Source organism: Passer domesticus, chromosome 3 (assembly GCF_036417665.1).
Source record: "Passer domesticus isolate bPasDom1 chromosome 3, bPasDom1.hap1, whole genome shotgun sequence".
NCBI classification, from domain to species: domain Eukaryota; kingdom Metazoa; phylum Chordata; class Aves; order Passeriformes; family Passeridae; genus Passer; species Passer domesticus.
In genome coordinates, this window is record NC_087476.1 from 36,721,584 (window position 1) to 36,744,441 (window position 22,858).

At 35.5% G+C, this 22,858-nt stretch overlaps 1 protein-coding gene and 1 long non-coding RNA gene across 3 annotated transcripts in view; one reads left to right on the forward strand and one right to left on the reverse strand.

Moving 5' to 3' along the window:
- RNGTT (RNA guanylyltransferase and 5'-phosphatase) overlaps positions 1-22,858 on the reverse strand; it is a 170,244-nt gene that overhangs the window by 121,008 nt on the left and 26,378 nt on the right. For both annotated transcript variants that reach the window (XM_064412633.1, XM_064412634.1), the window contains exons 8-10: positions 22,682-22,783; positions 6,810-6,945; positions 197-268 (exon numbers count right to left, since the gene is read on the reverse strand). In XM_064412633.1, coding sequence (XP_064268703.1) covers positions 197-268; positions 6,810-6,945; positions 22,682-22,783 — 310 coding nt within the window. The remainder of the gene's footprint in view (positions 1-196; positions 269-6,809; positions 6,946-22,681; positions 22,784-22,858) is intronic.
- Positions 811-4,792, forward strand: LOC135296383 (uncharacterized). Its single transcript, XR_010358449.1, has 2 exons — positions 811-886; positions 4,566-4,792. It is a non-coding gene; the product is annotated as an uncharacterized LOC135296383 (long non-coding RNA).

Here is a 22,858-nt window from a genome sequence, read left to right on the forward strand (position 1 = left end):
CATTGCTTGTTATCAAGATGCAAAATACTCAAATGATTTTGTATTTATTTGAAATAATTTGTATTATTTATTTATAAATTTATTATTTATTTGAAATAGTTTGTATTTATTCTGAAAATCTTACTTATATTAAAAAGATTAAAATTGAAGTAAGAATTAATAACTAATGGTAAGCAATAAAACTGAAAGTACTTACATTAAACTTAATAATGTCATATATCAAGTACCGAGGGACAACCTGTCCATTGACCTTGTCGATGATCATTTCCTTAAAAGAAAAGAGAAAGCATCGGCATTTTTTTCGTAAATACAGAAGAAGAATGTTGACACATTTATACTTAATGCTTATATATGCAAGCCGGCCACATCTTTATTACAAAAAAATTTTACAACAGGTCAAGATTATAAAAATATTATTGTTGTCTTAAAAGTCTCTCATGAAGCATTCAACAAAACACCAGGAAGCTGTGCTAGGGCTTCCCATTCTGATTTGTAACATTTATACATTAGTTTCCCCACAGCTTTCAAAACCTTGAGTGAATAACGAGTTTTTAGAAACCTCAGTAAGAACTGTGATCCTCAGCCAACCAAGCACTACTGGAAAACTTGCCCACAGTCAGAAGCACAACAGTGAGGATACAAAGAACAAGCATTCACATTCATTTTCTATGCTCAGGTTGGATCTTTTCATTTTAATTGGATCTTTTCATTTTAAAAGTGTCCTAGGCAGCAGTGAGAGCTGCAATTTGCTTGAACATTGACCATTGTTGCATTGTGACTAAACAGGATGGATCCTTCAGACAGAACCATCACAGACACTCTCTGCATCACAGGAAGTCAGCTAACACTCGATATGTACAAACAAATCAGATGAAAAATAGCCCAGGTAGGAAAAGAACATTATTGATCAACATCCAAACACAAAAGTGTTTCCTGAACTTAATGGCACATGCAAGAATACATACACCGTACATGGTGGTGTTACATCTGTAACTCAGGCTTCCTATGACAGGAATCAGGCATAGTATATAGAGTTTCATGAATCAACAAGGAAGATTGAAAATGGTAACCACCAACCCCTGGCAGATCTTGTCCAGAGACAACCATGAAATAACCACTTCTCTAAATGCAATCTATCTTCTCCCTACCTCCCTCCCCTACCTGACTCTTGGCTAATAAATTGTATCAGCTACAATTTTTTTTAATTAAAAAAAATACATTACAAGATAAAAGTAAAAATTCCAAATCTACACGAACAAGACAAAACAATTGAAAAACATGAAAACAGTTCACTGTGACATGATGAAAACAAAATCAGGAGCTCAAGAATTATTCCAAAAAAGAACATTACATCAACTCAAATTATTTTTATTTAGTTAATGTCTTGCTATTATTATGTCTTACAACCTTTTAATTTTTCTCAGAATCCATAGATTCTACAAAATAAACTCAAAAAAGTCTGATTGAATCATGTAAGATTAATTTTCAGTCTATACAACAATAACAAGATTCTTGAATCTAACCACAATTTGCTTTGAAAAATAAGCAAGCAGTTCAGTCGTAAAAACATAGATTTGGTTTAAAGCAAACATAAAGCTTGAAGCATTGAAAACCAAACTAGAACACATGAACATGTTGTTCCCAAAAACCACTGGGAAATCTAAGTTGCCTACTTAGTATTTTGGAATGTCATCCTCTGTGAACACAGCACTGAGATGGAGATTGGGATTTCAAACCATGTGCAGCATTAACATGTGTTGTGAATGACTCCCTGAGTTGACCTTACACATCATTCCACATAATTTCTTTTTTAAAATTAAAAATTAAAAAAAAACATTAATCCAATGAGTGAAAACTATTCCTCTATAATATTACAATATCTTCCCTCTAAAAATTTAGTCACAGGCACTGTCAAATAGCACATGCAACAAAGGTCTACATAGAAGTGATGTAACAAAATGCCATTCTGCTAGTGTCCAAGATTTAGGCAGGACCCTGATGAGCTCTCAAAGGAACAGCAGACAATGCTGCAATGCCTTCTTTGACAATAAATGTCATAACTAACTACAAGAACAGATGGGTACAACTCAAGAGACAGAAGGCATGATATGCAAACTTGGAAGAAGGTGTAAAGATATAATGCAAGGGGCAGGGAAAAACCCAGAATAAAAAGCCCCACCTGAAATTCCTGACAGTAATCAGGTGACACAAATAACAAAGTAACAGTGAAACAAAAGAATGACATTGTTTTTCATTAACTCTCAGCTGAACTGGCAGGTGAAACAATTTTTTGGAACACATTTAATTGAGCACATACTTAGGGTTTAAGGCCTCACTTTCTCAGTATACATATTCAGAACCTCAGCTTTGATGCAAAGCTAGCATTTGTATACAAACCCTGAAAACATTTCAATACCTGCTATTACAAGATTTTATGCCTAATTTTAAAAATCTGAATCTCTGCATATTCAGTTTAAGAAGGATTAAAAAATACAACAAAGAGGACCAAGAACTGTTTTTAAACATCCTTTGAAGTGTTTATTTTTAACTTTTTCTCTACTTCAGACATGCAAACATTTTTATTCTGTTACTGATCAAACAAGCCTTTTTCCTCATCTCCTCCCTTCTTCTATTCTTCCCCTGCCTCCTGTTCTCTTTGACATCCTGACTGAAATCCCAGCTACTAGAGCAAAAAACAATAGCACAATATGCCTTAGAAGATGAGATGACAAATTCCTGCACTGCTCATCTCCATCATGACAACAACATTCCCTGCTCCATTAGTTACGCCAATACAACTGTCATAAGGCAAAAGCTGTAAAGTGAGCATAGGAATGGTTCAGATTAGAAATGCTCTAACACATTATTTTACAGTCTGATTTCAGAATCTTCCCTGAAATTATCAGAATTGAAAAATGCACCAGGGAACAGATCCCAGAGACAACTTCAGAGAAGATGGGAAAATGTAGTATTTGAGAAATGACCACAGTTAAACTCACTCGCTCTGACCTGAGTAATAACCTGATACTACAGGACTATATTCAAGCCAATTTTTAGATAACTAAAATCTTAAACCCAAATCCACTCACATGACATGTTAATATAACGTAACATTAGCCCTAAGGCACACCTCCACCCATGCAGCTCCTTCTACAGACTCCATGCAGATTTACAGCCAGTATTGTGTTTTTCAAAACTACCTCTGCTACTGGCACTTGTCCATTAGCTGCTGGTTTAGGCATTCACTCAACCCATGGGCCTGAAGAACAAGGTCCAGTGTTCAATTAATGCAATGTAATCTGGCAACACTGTGCTGGTGTTATTCTCCTCAATCCTGTGGTGTTGCAGAGCACAGTTGTACAGTATATTAGACCTGCAACAGCGCTAAGAGCTTTTTGCTGGACAAGTACCAGAAGAACAATGCTGGACTGAGAGCTTACAGCTTTTTTTCTTGAATCACATCTCTAGAGAGTAACTTAGACTTAAAATAATCCAAAATTCAATCACAAAGCAAAGGATCCAATTTTACCAGTCACTTGCAGAATGTATTTTTTTTGTTGACATAGAGTATGGAATCAGATCTAATAATATATCTGTTTGTTTTTCCTTTTTCTCCTGTGCCTTTACTTAATCCTTTATCCATTTACCTTTAACGCAATTCTAGTCTGTTGTATTTCAGGAATGAAAACAGTTTTTGTTTCTTGCCTTTTTTCTTAAGTCTATTTTGCATAAATCTATTTTGCACCAGCTTTCACAAACTCAAAAAGTTTTAAGTTCCGCAATTTCTGAGACAGCTTACAAATAGAAAAAGTCTCTCCTGACAGAAAAACATAAATGCATCTTTATTTCATTCTCCATTTATGGAGTTCCTGGCCCTCTTAAGTCTTCAAGTGTAAACAGTATTTTGTATAAAAATAAAATAGTTTAAAAGATTGCATTAAAACTTTAAAAGTTACTCCAAGCCTAAGGATGACTCTGCATTTTCTACTAAACTGTTCCAAAGCTAAGGAGAATTCCAAGAAAGGTCCTGAAAATAGCTATTTAGCTTTTTTGCATGACAGCCAAAACATTTGAACAAAACTCTGTGCATTCCCTCAGCACTATGGATGCAAAACACTTGGCTTCTAAAGGAATAAGTCATACTAGTCACCTGGAGTTGAAATTTAAATAGCTTGAATGAGCTTTGCAGAAAACTTTCTTCCATGACAGGAGAACAATTGCAACTGAAAAGCTGGAGAGCAGCACACAGTGTTGCAGCTCTGTCATCACCCAAGATGTCACTGATCACATAAGACCTGTTTGCAAGTAATTTCAGACCAAAATGAACCACAAATGCATCTGAAATTCTCAAAGAGAACCACATGAAAGGCTTACACCAGAGGCCTTAAAGCAAGTTAATAGATCCCTGAATGCATGGAAATTGCCTTTATGAAAGTTTCATGTATACTGTCATTTTAAATAATGTTAGGGGGGTGTTCATCTTTTGTATTCTTAAAACCAGTAGTTGTTCACTACATGGCACTGATATTTCTGTTTTCTCTTTCCTTTTTTCTCATATTTTTAAGAATTGTCTAAAGCTATACCAATTGGACCACCTCAATCTATATTTTCATTTCCTGAAAGAGAGAAAGCTACTTCAAGGACAGGAAGTATGAACTACTTCAGCCTGTAATTAAAGAATTAATTTCAACAGCCCTTCAAGCACTAATTAGCAAAATATGTTAAGAGAAAAAGCCAACTTCTTCCCATGGAATTAAAAAATAAAATAAATCATGCATATATCTAGAGCAAAGGATCATTCATGGAAATTTTCATTTGGCATCAACATTAGACAAATATTCAATTACAAAGTTAAGTTCTTCTGATGCTTCAAATAATAAGCAAGTCTTATCCTCAAACCTGTTAAAGGAATTTCAATTGAGAAAAATATATTCCAGTAGCATCTTTTTATTTAACTGACCATACCAAAACAAATTTAGAAATCTGTACTATGAAAAGTATTTATCCATTGAAAGGTTTTAGTTCTGTCTCAGGGTACTTCATTCAATTAGTACATATAGCAAAATTACATGAAATGAAATTACATTTCATGTAATTTTGCTATTCACTTTATTAAAGAAATAATGTGGCAGGAAAAAAAATCACACTTAGACTGATTTTATGCCATTAAAGTGAAACACCAAAATGCACTATTAACAGTCAAACTTACAGAACAACAAATTAAGCAAAGTTATAGTTCATGCCCTGGGTACCTGAGAGAACTTCAGTCATTCTTAAGAGATTTAAACTATAAATCTGGGGAACACAACACACCAGATCAGAGACCCTCTTCCATGTCCCACAGCTACATTATGCACTTATCTCAATATCCCTGTCTTCCACCATATACATATCAGCCACCTTCACTAAAACACCTGTTTGAAATAAAGAGAATAATTAAATAAACAAATGAAAAAGCAGCCATTTCCCTCAAGAATACCTAGGACTGTACCATATGGACACTAGCAAGTCATTACTTTCTCAAGAGCCTTAGAAGTAGCAGGGGGAAAAAACAGCAATATCAGGTTTGTTATCTCAAAAGCATGGAACCTAATGCATGCCATGAAGAATAATATGTATATCATTCAGAAGCTGCCTGGCTGAAGAGGCTCCTACCAGACACGACAGCTTGTGCAACCACTTCTGAGCTGACAGCATGGCATTTCTTGCATTATGCTCTCAATTTTTCAGTGAAGCAGAGGTGGTGGAAAATATTCCATTATCTGCTTCTCTGTCCCTGAGACAGTACATCGCTCCTTGCAGTAATTATCCTCGCAGATTCAATTTATACACGCTTCACATGTAAATGTGTGCTCAGTAAGACACATCATTCACAAAAGTGACATTTCAAGTAGAATACTGACAACAACGGCCTGAGAAAGGAAAGGAAGTTAATAAAGACAATATGGCTGAAAAGTGCAATAGGCTTCAGAGGATCAATATGGAAGCTATCTCAGGTACAAAAATACTTCATCAAGCAGGAGTTACAGCAATGTAGAGTCTCCAATGCTACTGAAACATAAAATGAAACTGCATTGATCTATTAGTGTAAGAGATAGTGAAATTCTCTCCATCATGTGAAATGGGACAGTTAAGAAAGAAATAATTTCTTGTGGCTACAGTTGTGAAAAGTTTGCCGCCAATAGTCCAGCCCAGCCTCCAAATACACAAATCCATATGTTTTACAGCTTGTTTTACAACTGGCTCAAAAAGTTCATTAGCAAGTTTACATAATTTAAATTAGCATAGCAACTTATAAATGTTTTAGCCTTAAACAAATATAACTAAGCTGTTTCTAAATCATTCAAAAATTCCAATCAGCTGAAAATAAAGGCGACAGAAACAAAGACATCAATTCACAAAAGTGTATCAAAACATCATGAAAATTTTATCAAATTTTAGAGGTGTTTCCATAAGCTGTATAAAATTGACCATGTTTACTATTTCAAAATATAAAGCTGTAGCAAGAGATAAGGTCTGCAATAATTTTTTAGATTTTCATCAAGCCTTTTCTCATATTCAGAGAATGTCATCTAAATACCTTGATTTATTTCAAAGACAAACAGCTCCCCCCAGAGCAGTCACCAGTCCTATTCTGTAGGTGAGTGATTTCTTACAAAATGCAACTCCCACATTCAGCCAGTGACTGAACTTATATTCCTCCTGAAATCCTATGATTCACTGATGCAGACCTAAAAATTTGGCCCTGTTTAAGAACAAAAGCAAACAGCACTGAAACAGTTACAATAATTATACAGTATGCTCCTTACCCCATCTAGAAGAGTGTTCGTTAGATGTGTGCGAAGATCTTTACGAAACGGAAATTCCAGGTTGGATACGTGAAAAATGGAATTGTCTCTATCAATCATATAAACTTCATTCTTGCCATCAATCAGCATCATATAACTGCAAAGGCAGTGTTAAGATATTATAATTACAGGTATATCCTCAAAATCTCTATTATTTTGTTTTATATTAATTGATAAAAGCAAGAAATCATGACAGATACTATTTAAAAAACATTTTAAAAGTACTTTTTTACATTTAGAAGTTTAAACCTGTAAACTAACCAAAGGGATATCGCGGACCATATGATGCTGTTCTCAGCAATAAAAAATGGGAGAAGGAGAAGGAAGGAGGGGACATTTGGAGTTATGGTGTTTTTCTTCCCAAGTCCGCGTTGTGCATCATGAAGCCCAGCTTTCCTGGAAATGGCTAAACACATGCCTGCCAATGGGAAATAGTAAAAATTCCTTATTTTTCCTTATATTTATCTTAACCCCTGATCGTTCTCCCTTTCACCCTTCTGATTCTCTCCCCTATCCTGCTACAGGATGTGTGAGCTTAGTTGCTACAGGAGTTAAACCAGGCCACACTTTAGATATTCCTTTCACATGGACAAACACTGCAGAATTGGGCTACAATTCTTCCACTGAGTCCATGTAACAGACCTCTTAAAGCCTACAGAGAATTTTCACAGGCATTCTGTATGGAAACAAAGTTTTTGTTAAGCATACCGCTCTGCAAGCCATCTTCCTTCATAACTAGATGATCTGGGTGGTCCCTTCCAATCCAAACCATTCTATGATCCTATGATTTCTATGATTCTGTATCTTACTTCATAGAGATGCTGAGAAACAGCATGTGCTGACTTTGAAGACAGAAAAAAAATCTCATCTCAGGACAGTGAATTACTTTCATGTAGACCCATCTGTCTGGGTCTCATGGTAATATACCTGTCTTACTTAGAAACTGATCAAGTTCTGTGCTTGCAAAAGACATTAAACTGATCCAGATATGTCTCATTTTGAAAGGATTTTTTTGAGATTTTTTTAGCTGAATGGCTGAAAACTCTTCTAGTCTCCCAATTTAATAAACTATTGAAATAAAACTCTGAATGTGGTCTCCAAACAACAGAATTTATCAAAATTCTAATTACTACCAACATACGACAGAAAAAATTTGGTCAAGGATGGACTGAAAAACAGAAGTGTTCTATGAGCAGCTAATAATTGAAAACATGCAAGAAGAAAGAGATAAGCAAGGTTTTGGTGAAACTGAGTTTATAAATTAATGAGGGATTTGAGTTGGTTGGTTGGTTGAGGTTTTCTGTTTGCTTGTTTCACTCAAAAAGCTTAAGTTCATGTGCTTAATGTCAGGTTTAAAGTTTCATCCAGATGACACTACAAGCACTCATGGAGAAATCTTGTGGACTGCTGAACAGCACATTTCTGAATATTATTTCCATGTACCATGGCCATTTATATTTTAAGAAGTTAATTAAGGTATTAAGAGATAAGCACTTACACCAGAATAGAGACCACGCCTCTGGGCAACACCACAAAGGCAAAGAAAAAAGAGCAATGATTTCTCAAACACATTCTCTAGAGACACAACACAGGAACTCAACTGTCACGCACTGCACTGCCCACTGTGAACACTACTCGCTATTACAGCTGTACATTTATCACTAATTACCTCTATTGTGTGAGCATCCAAAAGATCCAATTAGTAACCAGGCCCCATTGTTTTAGATTCTGGGCAAGTACACAAGATGACATGATCCTACATCAGATGGCTCAATCCAAATGAAAACCAGACAAGTGAATAAAATAACAAAGGCAGGGCAGCAATAAGAGCAATAACATAACTGCTCATTCACCTCTGAAAACTATACATGAAGTAGAGAATCATACTTTAGCTACAAACATCACCTCTCAAAACTGTCAGTGCAATCTCTACAAACCAAGAAATTCTGACAAATAGAGGGTCATAGTGTCCATGCAGATTAATCTCACAAGCAGATAAAATATCTAGTCATAGAAATGGTAAAATCTAAAGTTTCATTAGAAGCTACTTTTCAGTCACTTCTGATCCTGAGGCAACTCCTGTTATTAATTCTAACCGGACAATATTATTAACACAATAATTCAGGAAATAGGATGAAAATTTCATTTGCAGAGTGACAGTTCTTGGCATTAGACAAACAGATCTCCAAATCACCTACCAGGGTATTAATAATTCTAATTTTTAAACTGTAAAAAACGTCAACCATCGAATAAAGTTTTCTCTTCAGAAAACAGTTATTTTTAGCATAACCAAATAAAGGCAACTGTATCAAAGGCTCATTTGCTTCCTCCTATATCCTGTATCATGCAGCCCACATCAGTTGGACCCCAAACACAAGCTGAAATAATTATTTTGTTAGGCTTCCATTTTCAGTTAAATTTGTTTTGGTGGTGGTAGGTTTTTGGGTTTTACATAATTTTTAAGCTGACATGAGCTACATTGAAAATCCAAAGTTAAAAACAGAAGTTTCTCCTTTATGTGGATGTTTAATATTTTTCGTCATTAAATTTGAAAGTGCATTTCAGGAAGATATTACTTAATGCATAAAATATGGCAAATTACTTGGTGTCCATCAATATATGGTCACTGAGATTAAGGAACAAGAGCAGAACTGCATTTCCCAGTCTCCAAATCCAACATTGTACCCACTGAAACATGTGGCTTCTGCCCTCTTTTCCCTATTATTATGATTCACAAAACTGGATTTGAAAATACTCCCCCAACACAGTACCTCACTACACATGGTGTAGTGCTTGCCAAAACATATTTACCACAAAATTGATTGCCTATGTATTCACAGAAGTTTTGCCTCAGACTTGAATTTTGTGATGTGCTTTATTTATGTTTAACTTTCTCTCAGCCAAAATGACAGCAACCATCTCAGCATTAAGCTTACATATGTTAATTTTGTGCTTTATAGGAATTTTAAAACCTTAAGAATAATATAAAAATACAACACAGCTTCCTCAAAGTTTCAGATCCTATCTTCTGAGCTTAAGTTCAACACACAAGTAATTTTCTGAAAAAAAATCTACAAGTAGCAAATGGATTAGAAATATTGTTTCAAAGGAAGCTTAAAAATTCAGCTCCTCTAGGAGCTTTCTTTGCCCTGCAGTATTTCTTTAGACAGGCTGCATCAAAGAAGATTATTCATTTCGACACAGTGCTGCCATCGCTGTTTTTTTTTAAATTTTCCTTTTTAAATATGCCTGTGTCTGTATTATCACATTAAAGAATGCAAAATATAAGAAATTCCATCATCAACTCTAAGCACGAAATACACAGCAGCTCTCCATTCCGAAGGGAGTTCATTATACAGCCTGGAATTCAGTCTTGTCCAAGTGCTGCCCTCCCACACAAATAAGCATTACCCAAATCTGAATAGCAATTAGCATCTCTAATATGCTCACTGACGCAGAGGTAACAACGAAATCCTGCTACAGATATGATTTTCAATTTCTCAATTTCCTTTTAAGATTGGCAACGTTTCAAAACCATGAGCATGTCACCACTCTGTAGATGGATCACTTAAGATGAGGCCAAGTCACACGAGTGCTTTGCATTGGACCCTGCCACTCCCTACTGGCAAGAAAGCACCAGCTTCTGGCCAGATGCATCAAACACTGAGGAAAAGGCCAGAAGAATGACTGCCCTTTATCCACTGATAGTAGGAGATCATCTATCAGTGTCACTAAGCTGCTGCAGTTCCATGCCCTGACCCGAATCCAGACTGTGCTGGATTTAGACTAAGTTTAAATTAGAAGAATTTGAAGCTGGCCTGTGGTACATGGAGCAAAAGACCCTAAATCCCAATAAATGGGGAACACTCAGCTTGCTTTCTTCCATGAATTGCTACTGGCAATGGTTGCTGCTTTACAAGATGTCTCTCCTCAAGGAGGACAAAGGCTGGATACAGGGACACTAACACAGGAACTTACAAGATGACTTAAAATATTATTTTCAATGTGTAAACAAAAGGAAACAATGTCTTTTTAATCAGTAAATTGACAGTTCTATCACAAACCACCTTCTCCAAAGATGTTGTCATTTGCATGAGTACATGGCACACCAGCCAGCAAGAGACACTGCTTTCTACATGCAACAGCTGCTGTAGAATTATGTATTCAACAGTCCAAATTCCAAATAATTTTTTTTAAAACACACACAGACCTTTGGAAGTTAGTCTGCTCTGAGTATACCAACACTTTGTATTTCTCTCACTTATTTCTAGATTAAAGCATGCCATCAACAGGCTCCACAGCATTTTAAACCAAAAAATCCCTTAGATTGTGACTGACAGTCATTTCCAATTAACAGTCTCCAGCTCCAATATTTCTCATTCATGACCTTGCATTTTCTACTGCTAAATATCCTTCCAGTTTTATTATTCTGCTCCTCAGTGAATTCAGTGGCTGATCTCCCTCATTTTTTTATCAGAACATACTTGGATTCTGTTTCAAATTACTTAATGATACAACAAAATTTATATTCAGGAGCTCTACTTGTAGTTTTTTTATGCATTTTCTTTCAAAACCATCCACTGCCATTTTCTTTCAATCTATTCTTTACCTATCTTAGAATTCTAGCAATCTTCTTAGCCTCATTTTCTGTAATAAACAGCAATTTTTCAAAGTCCAGAAGCATGAGATATGCCAGTCTTTCTAGGTCAAAACTGTAATTTTTCCCTTATATGAACTCCTACCAAAATGGCTGAACTCAGAGGAAATCCCATTCCTCATCTATACTGCAGACTGTGTTCCTCAGTCACAGTAATTCTGCATAATTATATTAACTACTGCCCTTAGGGCAATCAAATCTGTCATTTAATAAAGAGAAAACCTGCATTTTTGATCTATTTTTACCTCTCATTACAATCATAATTATTTAAATGTAAAGCAAAGCCTGAGCATGACTGATCCAAACTTAGCTTCTAAAATCAAGACTTTTTTTTCTGCTAAGTATTAAAATACTGTTACTAGGTTCTTGTTTAGTACATAAATGTACCTTGTATATCTCTTACTACACTCAGAAGCACCTGGATTTGTCACCTGTTGAAATGCTCCACCAATTCTCCACCCTCATAAGCGGGTAGAATTCAGCTTCTGGTTAACTTCCAAAATTGTAAGGTGTCTCCATGGGGTGAAATGACCAGTTCCCTGTGCCTCAAAACCGTCCTGGTTAAACTCCTGTTGTGGAGGTCAAAACACTCAGCTTGCATCAGATGTTCAAGTGTGCTCATCGTGACAACTCTGATTAGGCATCTGCAGCAGGTTCAGCAGTAACCCAGAAGTTTTCTTTAACAATCTTGTAGAGATTTTTTTTAAAATCTGAACTCTGTAACAATTTTTTTATCTTTCAGTTATTAGGAAAATAAAATGTTATTCCTCATATTTTGTCTTGCATCTTTCCTAAACAAAATAAATGCTTTCCTATATTTATGTTACAATCAAGAAAGTTGTCCTAGTTCATCTGCTACACCAATATCTAATTTCGTGAGAAGTCAGAAGGTTTCCAACAACCAGCCTCATGTTCTGAATCATTAGTTCAAGATACCACTGCCCTGACTCAATGCTAGTACAGAAAAAAAAAAACAAAACAACTTTCTTGTCTTATTGATCACCTCATATATCACAATGGAAGGGCTATGCTTTTGGTATTCATAGCATCATTTCAGGTGAAAAAGACTTTTAGGATAATTAAGTCCAAATGTAAGCTTAACACTGCCTATCTGTCCACCACCAAACCACATCCCGAAGTGTCGCATCTACATATCTTCTAAATAGCTGCAGGCATTGATGAATTGATTTTCACCAATCACGCTGCTTCTTTGAGAACAAAGAATTTCATTTCCACAAGGTTTGTTGAGGTGATATTCCAGATAATGAAGTAACCTTGTCAAGTCACCACTGTAAGTTAAGAGATACCACACAGCTTATACAGCTTTTCAGTCTCCATAATTTTTACTATTCATCAGTCTCCTCCACAGTTATCACACTCAGCATCAAAACCATATTCTTGCCTGCCACCACTCTCCTTTAAACTCTAAATGTAAGTTTCCCTTTCCATTTGTTTCCCTTGACAATGCAAGGTCCAGAGAAGTTATTCTGTGACTGTTATGGCCTTGAACGTCTTCAAAAGTGAGTGGATCTGCAGATGATATTTACTACAGAAATATTCAATATGCCCAAAACTACAGCAACAAACAAATCAAAAAAAGTTTTGATACCCAAAGGGTACCAGAGTCAGGAGAAGAGATGTGACCACACCTGTCCACCTTACAAGGTTCTAAATTAACTGTCAGCAGAAAAAGCTCATATAGCAGCTACATTTTAGGGTTCAGTGAGAGCACAGAACAGCAGCTGCGGCCAAACAAGCAAACAAACAAAACAAGACAAAACAGCAAACAAATAATTAGGTCAAATAATGAACAGGGTAGTAAAAAATACAGAAATAATGTTGCATCATTATACAACGTTATGGTATCCTCTCACCTGGGGAAGTCTATTAATAAAGGAGAAAAGGGCAACAGTAAGGACCATGGAAAAAATGTATAAGCATTGTGGAAACTACTATAATTTCTCTTAATAAAGTATTGCAGTTGAGACCAAGCTCGAACTTTAGCTTTTCCTGTTTTTATATAAATCAAAGATAAAGATGCCTTAATTAATTTAACAGATGGCAAATTCAAAAGCAGTGTAAAACTACATTTTCTATCTAAAGTATTATTAGACTGTGAAACTGCTGGTAAAATGAAGAATTTAGCTAGGTTAAAAAAGCCTATCCAGTTACAGTGTTTTTCTTGTCTGTCTTCCAGGGTTTTAATTAAGTTAGAGTGCAGTGGGGGTTTTGTTTCTTTATTTTTAGAAGGATATTAAACCTTATGGGTTAAATTTAAAGTTGTCTTGTAATCATTACTTGACTTACAGCGAAGGGTAAATTAAACTACAACTACTGCATATTGTGGAGCTCTTACAGCGCATTATGACGCGATTTGTCTGATGTAAAACAAAAGAATTGTTAACAAGCTAGAAAAGATATTACCCAGTTACCTGTAAACTAACAGATTAATTTTAAATATTAGATTATCTTTGTTTCACCCGAATTTTAAAAATGCTAAGTGCATTTCTTAATTACTGATAGGAGCACTGTTGAAAAACAACTGCATTGTATAATGTTCTGATTACTTTTTTTAAAAGGTGAAAGTTAATGGAACAAACTGTATCTCGAGTTTGACAGAACTCCTGAATTGTTTCATAATTTTTGCTGGTTTTGTTGTTGTTATTAATATTATTATCTTCATTATTTATTGCAGATATATTTTCAAGCTTGCTTGATCTTCTTTGGCTCCATACCTCTCCACAAACCTTTGTCTGAAAATGTCTTGGAGATTTAAGGAAAAATTCATGCCTGAAGCAACAGGCTACAAAAATATATATAAGAAAGAATAACTAATTAATTTAGCATTAGATGACAAGTAGTTACATTGCTTCTTTCCCAAGCAAGTGAACCATAATGTCTCTCATGGAGGGCAATAAAGGAGCAGTCATGAAAAGGGTAACACAGCTTTGAAAAAGGAGATTCCCTTAACTTGGAACTGATTTATGCCGGAGCATATTCTGGGTCAATTCCGCCTGCATCACCGGCACAAGCCACAGCAGGAACACAGCTGCCATTTGTGCTCACAGAATAGATCAGCTCCAAGAGAAAGGGATGCCCTAGATATTTATATAGTTCAACTTCACAAACCGAATGTCATTCTTCCCTGACTGAACATAAGCCGTTACGCTTCATGGACGTGTTTGTAATCCCCCCCAGGAGAACCAGCAGCACAGAATGTTCTGTTCCACTAAAAGTGGTCTGGGAGAAAGGAAAATAAATAAATAATCCAGTAATCACTGATACTTGAAACGTACTTCACTACTTGAAAAGCAGATATACATGCAGTCACACCCTTTATCTGGATCTCATTAGAACATTTTAGGACTCCAGTTGAATACTCTAAGATTAGTATTCATAGCACAAGCTACATAATAAGTTAATGCATTTTAATGGATTAACTATTTATAAATAAACAAAAGAGCTTGCTAATAAGACATTCTGCCCAAATACTCAAATAGTTACATATGAATAATCAGCTAGGTAGCATTTTTCAAAGAGCCCAGAATTGTGACCATAAAATTTTGTGTGTTGTCAAGAGGCTTCAGAACTGTGAAGTACCAGGCCTGCTTCTCCACAGAGTAGACTTCCTGCATAGTATCTCATCAGAACTGCTCCTTAAACACTCAAGGAAGGGACTCAAAACCCTTCTCTCAGAGTCATGACAGTGTTGTGAGCATATATAAATGAGAAAGCACAACCTAGAGTAAGATTGCTTTCTTTGGCCATTCAAGTCAATTTAGATCCACATGAGGGATAACGTGTTCTGTCATACCTATTTATTCATTCCTCTACATTGACTCAATGACTGTATAAGGAGTATTTCAGGAGATGAAGAAGCAACAAAGTGATACGGCTGTACCTTAGTCATAAATACACCATCATCAGACCCCCACACAAAAAACAAACACAAAATCAGTCATATTCTTATATCCAATGATTCCCTGTATTAGTCCAACAGTCTATGCTGCCTCATTTGACTTACAGTCTCCGAATGAAGAGAGACCTCTCCTGGTTCAAAATTAATAGTTAATCAAAATGAATGAGATATCTGATAATACCCCTAAGTCTGGCTATGAAAACCTGACAGCTCCTTTTCTGCTGTCAAAGTCTGCTAGCCAAAGCCTAAACATGCCCTCATTGCCTGTACAGCAGGGAAAACAAGGGAAAAGGACAACATGGCAAGAGGAGAGATAATGAGGACCTCTTGTACTAGACCTTCCTTGCTCTGAGCTAGAATATCTTTACCTAGAGACTGGGAACATGGTAAACAAACCAGAAGTGCCTTTAATCCAAACTCCATTTACAAAAGTTGTATTTTTACACTCTCAAATGAAAACTCAAGCAAACATACAATATTTATGGGTTCTAATGCTGTGAAGAACCGGCAAGTATTAGTCTTACAATCCTAAATTTACTGGCCAATACAGCTGCACAGGACAATTATTAAGGTGCAGAATGAGAAACAATTCATAGTTCCTGAATCTCCAACTCTCTAATGTCAAAACACTTCATTCCTGCCTCCCCATTCCATCTCCTCTTCCTCTCCTACCTAAATGCACAAAATAGAACCATGAATTGGGCATTTGCTTTTTAGAAAAATAAGAGGAATGCTGTAGAGTGCTTAACATCTATTAATTGTTCCTTTCAGTCATCATTAGAAAGACACTTTATACATTTTAATCCTGAACCATTTATGTGATCTTTATATACTTTTGCAGAAGCTTCTGACATTATGTTATCATTACACTCTTCAAAGTTAAACTGCAGGTTCCTAACAACTAGTAGTACTGCAGTTTATAACAGCTATTTATTTAGAGCTTTTAATCTTGACTGGAAGGGAGTAAAAGCTTTACTGCAACCATTTCAATAACTTTCACAACTTTAGTTTCCAGACAAATTATATGCTATCTCCACTTAGATATATTATTCCAAGTAAAGTCAGCGAAATAAATTCCACATGGATTGCAGCCTCATTCTCAACCAAAATTCTTCCATCTACTGAGGCAGATGTACAGAACTAGTTTAAAATGAGTGAACTTGTTTTCCCCTAAAGAATTGTTAAAATAATTATGAAGAAGGACCACAAAGGACAATGGCATGTAAACAAAAACTGCATTTTTTAACCCGATGACCTTAAAAACTTATAAAAACACGGTGTGGAGATTGTTAGACTGGACTAAGAACAGTCACTTTAATCTTTAAAGTAAGGTTCTTTAAAGGAAGGTTCCAAATCTCTTCTTTAAGTGTCACCCCATTTTGACAATTTCATAAAAATAATAATAGAAAAACCCTTACAACTACTTCTTTGAGACATTCAATGAAAATAATACAAATGTCTGAAGAATGACTGTCCTATACACACAACTGATGTGTAATTACCAGTTGAGGTTTTTGCCCATTCCTGATAGTTATATAAGCACAATTGAATCAAGCTCATTTAACTTGGAATCAAATAACTTGGGTTAAGCCCAGTCATTCACAAAACCTGTCACTCCTATAAAAAAATCCACTTGGTCCTGAAAAGTCTATTCAGCACATGCCCAACCGTGGAATATTTCTATCCTTTAAAATTTCCACCACTGAAACATGTCACAGCCACAGAGAAAGGAACACTAGCTATTGGTGCAAAACTGATTAATATTTAAGTCTATTTCTTAAGATAAGTGGGGAGAGGAAGAAGGAAAAAGAAAGGCATGGTTTAAAAGCATCCAGATGATTCTTGCGTGCATTCTTCACTCTATCCTGTGATTAGGAGGACAACATTCCTTCCTTACTCCAAGACCACAAACATGTATTAACCCTAAACATGACTCAATGACAAGACACTCAAAACACAATTTATAACAGTTCACTTTCACAGTAACTATCTGGATCAGAAGGCAAGATGCCCAGGGAGAGAGGATTCATACCTTTACTCACAAATGCTTTCTTGTGATTAACAGCCTTTAACTTCCCTGCTAACACCATTTCTGAAGATGGCTGAAAATCTCAACACCGTACATTTTTGTCCCCCTCTTCTAAATTAGGGAAGAATGCACTATCAACTTTGCAAACCTCTATTTCAGGAACTATCCAGTAATAGGAAGAAAATTTCACATCCATAAAAATCTGCTCATGTAATTTGTTCAATCTGAAAATTCATCTATGGCTTCTTTCTCATTTCCAATAGCCTCCTTCAAGTTCAGCTCCACATTAATATCTTTGCTCCCAGGAGCCAAGCTTTCCATTGCAAACCCAGGACACTCCACATCTGCTTTCATGACAATCTGGTCTCTTGTTTTTAATAATGAGTTCTCAAGTGTATAGATTTGGGATTTAATTGGATTAGTACTACTCTCCAATCTTCTCTGTCCTCCTTCATTCTCATTATTATCTCAACTTCTTCTCCTCTCTCTCAGTGATAACAGTTTTCCCATGAACCCATTCAAGTATCTTTTCTTTAAGCCTTTACAGACAGGCAACCATTTTGCCCCCTTGCTACCTAATTTTGGGCTAGTACCTTTTACCTCCTAATTTCTAAAACAAACAACCATTTGTTTCTCAATTTTATCCTATTTTTTTTAAGAGTTGTTCCTTAGCAGTGATTATTTTTTCATAATTTACTCTGGACCAAATGACTTTTGAATAATTTCTCATATTAGGAATTTGCAATTTCTCAGTTATGCATGCAAGCTTCATCGAGGAGGGAAAGAAAAATTATTAAGACATGAAAATCAGAGAGAAATTTCAACATTGTTTTGATGACATTTATAGAAAAGTTATCTTAAAATATATGGAGTAGATTTCCTTCAAGTAAGAGTCACAAATATGTTTCTGAAAGGCTGCAACTGCCAAAAAAAAAAAAAGACATTTTCTTCAATTTCTACAAAAAGATTAACTAAAAAAAACTAGGAAGCTATCACAAGCTTGATAAAATATCAACTCAATCACTATAATTATATTCTCGCTATATATATATTGATTTATTGATTGATACATTCAAGACAAATCAAACTTATTTGATCAATAAACAATCCAAAAATGCCCATCACTTTTATCATACAATTAAGTGTACATTTACTACTTTTATTTTGTATTAGGATAACAGCAAAAAAGTTAATTACTTAGGCAACAGGCCTTTCTTTTAATGTAAATGTAATTTGCCAATCAAGAAAGAAAAAACTTCACAGATGTACCTAACTATTTTGTTACAAACACAATAGACAATTAGCAGCAATTCTCAAAGAGCTGTTTTATTCTGCATCTATTTATTCACATTTAGATATCTGCAAGCTATCAAATTTGCATGAACATTTTTCAAATTTAATAGCCTTTGGCAAGAACTACCTGTTCTGCATTTTTTAAAATAGCTGCCTTAACATAATTGAACAGCCATAGTATTATGATCATATTTATTATTTTTCACTAAAACTTCATGTGTACAGATGTGAAAAATAAAAATGGTACTCACAGAAATGTAGGAAAATAACTTACTCCCCTTAATAGGTTCCATTTAGTGCAGGTCACATTTTACCACCACAAAACCTAGTCCTGTTTGATTGTATTGATTTGAATTATTCCACAGCCATTTTTAAGCTTTTTATTATTGTTAGTGGTGGCAGTCTTTCCTTCAGAACTGGTGTCTCATTACTTTACCCTGCCTGAACAGTCAGCTCCACTCATTAGAACAAGCATCTGCTACAAACAGTATTAATGAGATCCATAGGAAGGGACACAACAAGCCATTACCCACCTGGGCTAATCACTTTACAGTACAGAGCTGATAATGCAGAGTCATCCAGCAAAGCCTTGAACATGCTGTTACAATTACCTTACTCAGACAGTAACTACTATTTTAGAACAGGGCGCTGCAAAACTGGATACATTTGTAAAGATGTATTTACTTTGTAGCTATGTTAACATACAACACATATTTCATCTCAACAAAGCCAAAAGGCATTATTTTACTAGTGGGAAATTTGCCCTTTGGTTTATGAATAGATTAGCATTAAAATTATTTATAAGACACCAACAGTTTGACTACTGTTCCAATAAATATTGAGAATGTACACCAAACCAGTCAGAATAGCTGCAGAACTCAGTGACTTTTATTTAAATAATAATAATTTAAAGCAATATGATTTTAGAGGTGGTTTTCTTCAAAACAGCATGAGTTTGCATATAGCATTTACATACATCCAAGTAGCTGGTACAAAGGAAATATTTCACCAAAGAGCGTCGATGCTAAATGAACTTCACAGATCTTTTAATTTAAAGTTCATTTCTCTAAACCTAAGATACAAATACACACGTCTTTATACATTGGCATTTACAAACATGAGGGGAGAAGTATTTGTTCACACTGCGTTTTTCCCTTTGGGACAAACATACTCCAGAAGGAATGCTGGAGCAGAACCAGGAGGTGTGCCCTGCTAATACTTATGAAACAAGGGCTCTGGAAACCAGGCACAGAAAAAGCAAGACCACAGTGAAGGCTCAAACTCTACAAACCACAACAGACTAGGCTAAGCAAGGCTAAGTAAAAAGATTTTGAACTCAGAACTCCAAGAGAACGAAGGAGGATGAGTTTTACCCAAACCAAACTCACACATTTACAAAAATATGTAAGATACTACTCCAGTAAATCCCACAAGATATTTTATAGAATCACTACCAAATAATTTAACTAATCAATTTCACATTGTTAGACAACATTATTTGAGAAATAATGCCTTTTATTTAGGGAAATACTTTCTCTTTTCCTAAAATTATGGGTAGAAAAATACAACAATACCAACAAACCAAAAAAACATACACAGTTCTACCACTGGGAAAAAAAACCAAACAATGGGGAAAGGGGGAAAAAAATACCAACCACAAAAAACCAAAACCAACAGCTCTTAAAATAGAGGGCGAGAGGTTCAGCTCCAATTGGAATCTAGAATTAGCAAATGCTTTTGAAGAAAAATAAAAGTACTTAGGGAAGTCACTGGCACTGCATATCATCTAAAACTATGTATTAAAAATGCTTCAGTCATGAAACCTGTAGGAAAAACTACTGCTGAAGAAATCAAATACAGGCAGCTAACAAATAGTGACATTTAAGAAGTTTGGCTAAGTTGAGCAAATGTTATTTCAACTAAAATAAAACTGTTTTATTTCAGTGAGAAAGTATAACAGAAAGTTATTAGTTATGCATCTGTTTTTCTTTAAGTCCAACAGGGTCGACAAAAGTGCATTGCTTATAAGGAAAGAGCGAGAACAAAGCAACAAAAGGAAAAAGTATGCAAGCCTAATAATATTCTAACAGGCAAGGTCTAGACTGATGCATCTAAACCACTTTTAACAGAATAGCTTCAGAGATATTTGATGACAGGGGTTCCATCTCCAGATAATGGAAGCAGGGGATCCATAAATGGGTCTCCACTAACTGATGTCTTAATATTAAATTCAAGAAGGTCACGCCTGTCAACACAAGCATTCAGAATAACTAATGAAAATCTGTTTAATTGCATATGGAGTCTGGATCACTGGAGAACAACTAAATAATTAGAAGCATGTCCAATGTAAAAATTATCATAATTTTTCATTGTTGATTAGGATACCTATCATGCAAAGTGTCTAAATGTCCAAATAATAGTTCAGGTTTTCATCTTTAATCTCCCTTTCATATTATTTAAGGTGAATTTCATTAACATTGGATCTCTGTAGATCCATTTTCTTCTCTGAATATACCTATCAGTCTGTGTACCTTCATAATCTATTACCAGTTATTATGTTTTGAAAAAAACTAAAAGAGCTATTTAGTTCCTTCAGTTTTGTTTTTCCTCCATTCTGTTTTCCCACCAATCTAAAACTAAAAACAGAGGATAGATTGTTCAAAATACTGAAAATCTCAACAAGAAACTACATGTACACTTCCATTTCTTTCACAAAATGCAGTCTTCCAGGTACACTGCTATGCTCTGTATAATTGCTTTAGTACTCAGAACACAGGCATCCCATCCACACATTTGAGTAAGAAAATGAGATATTGCATTAAGACATCAGTTTTCCAAATTAATAACATAGGATATGACAAAGACTCTTCAGGTCAGTTTAAGCTGGCTGACTTCATTTGTTCAGGGTCAGCAGCTTTGGAATGCCCTATGCCCTGAACTGCTCTGAGAATATGCCTTGACCTCCCAATACCCCATTGCTCTAATTTCCCACCCTGAGAACACCTGCACTGCAATATCCAAGTGCTTGTGTACACAGCCAGTGTTAGTAAATCAATTATTCACACACATTTCTTAATGCTAGGACTCCATACTGACTGCAAGCTTACTTTGACTTTTCACACCATGCTCTGCCCAAGCTAATAAATCCTTGAAGCACAAACTCCACAGAAGAGAGACACTTGAAGGGTCTGGGGTTTTTTTATACAAGACAGCTTAGTTCTGGCTGAATTGTGCTGAATCCTGACTGACTCCATGTGGAGCCACTTGGCAATTCTCATAAGACATCCAATTCCCCATATTCTCCAGGATTTTCATTATCTAGGATATTCTATTATTAAAGATAACAAACCTAGCAAAATAAAGAACTCAGGAAAATCTTTCGAATATGTCCCATAAGTCCAAATAGGTTGTAGTTTGTTATTAAACAAACAATGCCTGCAATGAATGTAAGAGAACTGGTGAGGGAAGATAAAATTATTGAGTCTTTAGCTGACAAGAACTACATGTTCGAACAAAGGATCACAGGATAAATTTTAAAAAGACCCCTACAAAATTTCTGATACTACCCAGCTTCTGAAGGATCAATTAGAAGTTTTAATTTTGCTTATAAATAAAGTCCTCACCTTAGCAAACTCTCACTGTTATGTAAGATTATTCTAAGATCTCAGTGGCAAGTTGTGGCTGACAGACAGGTAAGGGTGATGGAGAATAAGGGTACCTGCCTTTAACAGTCAGTCTGTAAAACAGCTGCTAGAAAGAAACTTGGACACAAACTTCAGCAAATGTTGGGTACCAAGACAGAATAAAAATTAATCTCTGGAGCCAGTTTTGTTGCTGTGGTTTGTCCTTTGTACAAGCAAATTCACTTTCCTGAGAAAATACAAACTGTCTACTGAATTTACTGTGTTTTGCTTTTTCATTTAAAATGAACTTACCGGGTGCCGTCTGCTTTCCAGCTAACTTTGTATGGCTTCTGCTCCAAAAATTTAATATTTTGCTTGTCCATGGAAACAGGCTGTGCTCCAGGGAATCCAGTCCTAATAAAAAGAACCATGTTTATTAATGGTTCTGCAATAAATAGTCACACAAGTAAATACATTTTTCACATCAGA